This window comes from Panicum virgatum, chromosome 6N, assembly GCF_016808335.1.
Source record: "Panicum virgatum strain AP13 chromosome 6N, P.virgatum_v5, whole genome shotgun sequence".
NCBI lineage: Eukaryota > Viridiplantae > Streptophyta > Magnoliopsida > Poales > Poaceae > Panicum > Panicum virgatum.
Genome location: NC_053150.1, coordinates 44,800,849 through 44,807,589, shown reverse-complemented (window position 1 = coordinate 44,807,589; position 6,741 = coordinate 44,800,849). Strand labels below are relative to the sequence as shown.

General features: G+C 50.0%; 1 protein-coding gene across 1 annotated transcript; it reads left to right on the top strand.

Moving 5' to 3' along the window:
- The first annotated feature begins 597 nt into the window (after positions 1-597).
- Positions 598-3,095, top strand: LOC120678589 (14-3-3-like protein GF14-A). Its single transcript, XM_039959839.1, has 4 exons — positions 598-1,432; positions 1,568-1,690; positions 2,559-2,675; positions 2,753-3,095. Exons 1-4 carry the CDS (start codon positions 947-949, stop codon positions 2,804-2,806), a joined length of 780 nt encoding a protein of 259 aa, XP_039815773.1. The 5' UTR covers positions 598-946; the 3' UTR covers positions 2,807-3,095.
- Positions 3,096-6,741: the final 3,646 nt, after the last annotated feature.

Here is a 6,741-nt window from a genome sequence, read left to right as displayed (position 1 = left end):
CCGGAGGCGAGGGGAAGCCAGCGGAATCGACGCCGGGACACGAATCGCCCTTCAGTCGTCTTTCTCAACTGTAGCAAGGGGAAGAAGAGATGCGAGAGTTCTATGGATGAACTAAATAAACTGTGCATCCAGATTATTGGGCTGGCAGCCCATTAACCAAGCGCGAAATTTTTTTCTTATCCGCTCCCTGATGACACTGTCATTCCCATCTAATCTGGCTGGTGGGCGGGTGATAATCTAGTCCGCTTCAGTCTGAGCCCATCTGAGTCCATCTCACTCAGCAGGCCATGCGGGACGAAACGGGACGGAGGCCCAACTCAGATGAAACCTCAAGCGTTTCGGCCCAGCTGATGACCAAGCCAGCTACGGGCCCGGCGTGGCCCAAGCCGGCAGGCCGCCGCACCCACGCATCCCACATGGAAACCCCAGGAGACCAATCACCAGCCGACACCTCGTGTGAACGCGCCGCGGCGGAGATCCGATCCCCAATCTCGGCGGACGGCGGCGCTCCCCCCTCCTCGGCTCCTCCTGCTGCTGCCGTCACCCGTCTCGTTTTTTAAACTGACCCGGATCTCCTCCGTCCTTTCCTCCCTGGCCTCTCCCGTTCTTATCTTCTTCTCTCTCCTCCGCCCGCAAAGGAAAAGTGGAGGGGAAAAAGGCAAGGGCGCAAGGCATGGCGGCACCCCAGCCCAGCCAAGCCGAAAGCCCCCCCACCCCTCGTCCGTTTTAAAACCGCAGCCGCTCCTTCCCACTCCCCCTCTCCCCCCACCCACCCCCGAAACCGCAAGAGCCACACGCCCCGCGCACCCACCAACCCAAAGGGCAAAGGGGAGGAGGAACAGCCGCCGCCGCCGCCGCCGCGCGCGGAGTCACACCACCACTCCACTAGCGAGCGGGAGGGAGGGAGGCAGAGGGAGAGGGGGGAGGCGTCGTCTCGGTGGCGGAGATGGCTGCGGGAGCGGGGACGCGGGAGGAGATGGTGTACATGGCGAAGCTGGCGGAGCAGGCGGAGCGGTACGAGGAGATGGTGGAGTTCATGGAGAAGGTCGTCGCGGCGGCGGGCGCCGGGGAGCTCACCGTCGAGGAGCGCAACCTGCTGTCGGTCGCCTACAAGAACGTCATCGGCGCGCGCCGCGCGTCGTGGCGCATCGTCTCCTCCATCGAGCAGAAGGAGGAGGCCCGCGGCGCCGCGGGCCACGCCGCCGCCGCCAGGGGCTACCGCGGCCGCGTCGAGGCCGAGCTCTCCAGCATCTGCGCGGGGATCCTGCGCCTCCTCGACGACCGCCTCGTCCCCGCCTCCGCCGCCGTCGACGCCAAGGTCTTCTACCTCAAGATGAAGGGCGACTACCACCGCTACCTCGCCGAGTTCAAGACCGGCGCCGAGCGCAAGGACGCCGCCGACTCCACCCTCGCCGCCTACCAGGCCGCCCAGGTCCCGTCCCCCACTCTCTCTTCCACCAACTCTCTCGTCGTCTCTCGTTTTTCTTTTTTGGGGTCCTTCAGTTACTGATTTGATTCCATATGGCTGGATTGGATCTCGGCTGGTTTTCCTTTTTCCTTTCACCAGGACATAGCCATGAAGGAGCTGCCGTCCACGCACCCCATCAGGCTCGGCCTCGCGCTCAACTTCTCCGTCTTCTACTACGAGATCCTCAACTCGCCGGACCGCGCGTGCTCGCTCGCCAAGCAGGTGAGCCGATGCTTCTTGCTCAGAATCTTCGTGATTGTTTCAACATCTGCGTGTAGATCTGTATTTAGGTGGGGGTGTAATGGTAGTTGCTAGTAAGCTAAACCCCTGAGATTTGTAGGGCAAACGGTGGATTTGATATTGTGCTTGCTGATGATTTAGGCTGATTCAGTTCCCACAAACCAATGCATCATGCTGTATTTTAGATTTCTCTTTGCGATGGTAGATTAACTACTTTTCTTGCATCAGTAAGACTCAGATCCTCACCATGTATGCGGTTGTTTGGTAGTGCAAATATTCTTCGGTTACAGTCGCATTTTGGCATGTGTTAGACTGCTAAGCCCCCTCAGATGCTTTGGCCGCTGGTTTCTTGGCAACCTGCCTGTTGTAGTTGCGTCCCATGCGGCCATGCTGGCTCAAATTGCCTAGTGCTTCCAAGATGTGATTCTTAAGTATCTTGCACAGTGTTGTCCCACATGCTTGCATGCTAGTTGCAAGTAGTCATTACATGTGCTGCTTGATTGATATCAAGAGAAGTTCCATGCTGCCTTTCGGGATCAGCTGCAACTTGCTAAATCCAGATTCGGGAATCCAAAAAAAAAACTTTGGCTGCATTTGCTGGTCAGCTTGTGCATCTGAGTTTTTTTTTCTTCTTTGAGTCAGGTGTTATTCCAATCTGTGACAGACTGACCAGGCCTTTCTTTAATCCTCGGACTATTCTATGGCATTGAATTATTAATTTCATTTACTTGTAAAAGTCTTACTGATGTAGAGTTTACAATCCTGTAAAGCTTTGGTGCATGTAGTTACCGACTAACCAATAGAATTTGCACATGCTGTTTCATGTGATCATACCCCTACTTGGTTTCAGGCCTTCGATGAAGCCATTTCAGAACTGGACACTCTTGGGGAGGAGTCCTACAAGGATAGCACCCTGATCATGCAGCTTCTTCGTGACAACCTCACCTTGTGGACTTCTGACATGCAGGTGGATCAGTGAACTACATAACAATGCAAAACACTTGGAATTCTATCATCGATAATGCTAATCATGCTGTTTATCAGGATGATGCTGGTGATGAAATGAGGGATGCCAGCAAGCCTGAGGATGAGCAGTAGCCATCAATCCAAGTGACTGCCATCTCTATCCCTTAACCCTTTGGGTAGTCGTGATGCTTGTACAAGGACCATTTTCGTGTGTCCTTTATCATCGGTCTGCTTACCTTTCGTTTTGTTATATTGCTATATTGTGTTATCCACGTATTGTTTTACTTTCCTACTGGAACCTGTTAGTGTGTGGGAGAGAATAACCTAAGCCTGCCTTTAACTAGTACAAGGATTGTCAACTCTTTTGTACTATGATTGAATGGTTATGCATGTTCCATATATATCCAGCAAATCTTAATGATGGCTAGGTTGTGGATTGTTAGCTGTGTGATTGCAATCATCACCCTTTTGATCTTGGATGAGATGGATCACAGCTGGAGCCACAAAAAATTGCAATCATGTGTATTACACGGGTGTTGAATTAGACTACGATATATCATTGTACTGGCCGTGTTTGGTTCATTTTCACGTTTTTACTGTAGCACTTTTGACCAAAAATTTAAACTATCAAACGAAGTCTAATTACAAAACCACCTCCACAACCCCCCGTGTAAATCTCGAGATGAATCTAATGAGGCCTTTGACCGCGCGATTAGAGGATGGTTACTGTAGCATCACTGTAGCAAATCATTAATTAATTACAACAATTAGATTCGTCTCGAAAAGTTACACCCGTCCCTAAAAAGGTTTTGCAAATAGACTTCATTTAGTACTCCATGCGTACGAGATTCTCTTCTCGAAAAACGTGCGCGAAAATTTTTTCATCTAACCAAACACGGCCACTATTGAGCTTTTCTGCTGTTCTGTAGGCTTTCCAGCTAAAGATATCTAGGAGAGGATTAGGGGAACATGGTCTGTCTGCTAGTAGTTGCACTCGTGCTGTGATGGATATTTTGTGTTGGAATCGTCATCGTGAGGTGTGATGATCTCATTTGTGGGGTAGTGAAAAAGGGTTCACTGCAGCTAGTCACTTTGCAAATCTGTTTGAGGAATGAGGACGCCACTTTGAAAAAGGGTTCACTGCAGGTAGTGAAAAAGGTTCAGCGCGATTAGGCATGAGGGGGGAGACGTTAGTCTAGATGGGCAAGTGGTGGTCCAGAAGGATACTTTTCGGTATTTAGGATCGGTGCTACAAAAGAATGGCGATATTGATGAAGATGTTAGGCATAGAATTTCAGCTGGCTGGTTGAAATGGCGGCAAGCTTTTGTCATCCTTTATGACAAGAGGGTATCACAAAAGCTAAAAGGCAAATTCTATAGGACAGCAATTCGTCTGGCGATGTTATACGGTGCTGAATGTTGGCCTACAAAAAGGCGACATGTCCAGCAACTGAGTGTAGCAGAGATGCGGATGTTGCGGTGGTTTTGCGGGCACACAAGGAGGGATAGAGTCCGGAACGAAGTTATTCGGGATAGGGTCAGGGTGGCACCAATTGAGAAGAAACTTACCCAGCATCGGCTGAGATGGTTTGGACATGTCCAACGAAGGCGCCGGTGCATAATGGGGTTCTTGAGCGGGTCGATAATGTAAAGAGAGGTAGAGATAGACCTAAACTGACATGGGATGAGTCGGTTAAGAGAGACCTTAAGGATTGAAATATCTCTAAAGAGAAAACTTTGGATAGGAGCGCTTGGAGATTAGCTATCAATGTGCCTGAACCTTGAACTTATTTTTTTGGGTTTCATCTCTAGTCTACCCTAATTTGCTTGGGAAAAAAGACTATGTTGTTGTTGTTGAATGAGGACGCCACTGTGTGCTGTAGACTCTATTAAGGCCACCGTCGTAAACTGTTGCAGTCATAATTTGTCTTCTATCTTTAATCTTGTTCCTGAAATTTGAACTGATATATTCATATGTACTGTCGGTACCTCTGGACTAGGGTACCCCCTTTTGCTGTGTCTAGGCGAGAGCCTCCTAGTTATCCTTGACTACGCGCTGACGGCCTGAGCAGCCGGACCCTCGCGGTCCGGAGCTCTTCTCACCCAGTCAGCGGCCCCAGACCCATTTCTTGTTAGGGAAGGGTTCAGTGACGCCGCGTGTCCCGGAGAAGGGAGCGTTCAGCCAAAATAGCCGGGGCCCCGGACCTCCCACGGGATCCCGGACCCCCATATACTATCCGGACCCCTCAGCGGGGAGGGAACAGACACCCTGCCTGGGGCGGGTTCGGAGCCGCCACGTGTCCGCAAGCGCAGGCACGCACGCGGCCGCGAAGCTTCCTCGGGAAGACTCGCCCACCTACCGCGTTCAATACGGGAGACGTAAGTGCGCTCTGCCACATCAGAGCCCGAGGCGATTTTTGCCAGGCTGCACTGTTGATCGCGCGTTACCAATGCACACAGTGCAGCCGCTTGCGCCGCCCACGCCACGCAGGTCAGTCTGCTACGCCAGTTGGACACGACGGCTCGCCTTCGCCCATCATGACGCCTACGCGGTAGACCCAACAGTCTACGCCGCAACCTACGCTACCTCAACGGGCGCCTCGCCGACGGGACAGGTGAATCCACTCCTCGATCAGAGTCTACAGGGCGATGAAGCGTATCCGGGGAGAGATTCTCAACCACTGTAGCACCATTAATGCCTTCTGCGCAATATACTATACATCCGCGTTGGACCCACCTGTCGGGGTCTCAACGCCTGTGTGCGCGTTCCCTTGGGCTATAAAAGGGAGACGCCCGTTAGAGAAAGGTCAAGGCCGAAGAAGTCCCGGCAGAGGCCAGTACCCAGCATGAGCAGAGGATAGATTCATTCATATGCAAGAGTAATACAACTCACAGTGGATGTAGGGTATTACGCCCCGGCGGCCCGAACCACTCTAAATCCTCGAGTGTTCTTGTTTCTTGCTCCCTACGTAGACCTGCCGAATCGCTTAGCGCTTCCCTGAGTACTCACCTTCTGAGATTAGGCGGGTGCACTACGCCACCCGGCTGTGGGTCTCCACAAATCACAACATGTACTTACCATGCTGTTAGCAATAGGATAACTTGTGAAGCGAATTCTTTTAGAATATCTTGTGTATGATTTTTCTTTCGAACAATCTCTGTGTAACAATTCAAAAGGATTTGCATTGATTTCCTGCTTTTTCTGGCTTTGCTCTTGGTTTGATCTCGTGGTGCATCTTAGCACTCATGACAGATAAAGCTAAACTTCGGAGCATTTTTAACTCGAGGTTACGATTTTGCTGCCATGGAAAGTGAAAAAAAAAAGAGTGACAGCAACAATGCTTCGATGAGCGATGGCATTGTGGTCGCTCCACTGTTGAAGGGTGTTACCATAAGTTACCTCCTGACTTATGTTGCTGATTTATTTTAAGTCACTTTATTTAAGCCATCTTCTGTTTGGTTGTAGTGATTAAAATGACTGACTTAAAGCTACCCTTGGGTGGGAAGAGGCTAAATAAGTCCTTTAAGCGACCCTTGAGTGACTAATGGATTTAAGTTCCTTCAATCCATTTTAGTTCCTATAAGTTAGGTCCGTTTGGATCTCAACTGATATAAATGGATTTATTAAAGGGAGGTGACTACAGGTCCAAAGTATCCATTTTAGCCATGGCTGCCTGATGGAATAAGATCCTCTTAACATTATTGAAACTATGTGAGAGGGGAGGCGCATCACTGTTCCTTCGGCAATGTCAAGGCTACTTGGTTCGACCCACAGCTCCTATTTCTAGGCCACCTTCATAACTCTGTTATCAAACTGATGTGAATTGAGATTGTTAGGAAATATTGATGTCAAATTGTCAATCACTGAAGTGTTGCGAACTGTGATTATTACAGTATTGTGATTAGAGATTACTTAATATTGTCAATTTGAGAGCATGCAGCTGATGTTGTCAAGAGAAGATATCAGTGATGAAACCAAAAAAGAAGTCTTTGTTAGAATGCAGACACTTGGATTGACAAACTAAATTAACATTCTTTTTCAATACTGAAGTCTCAGTTTCTTTTGC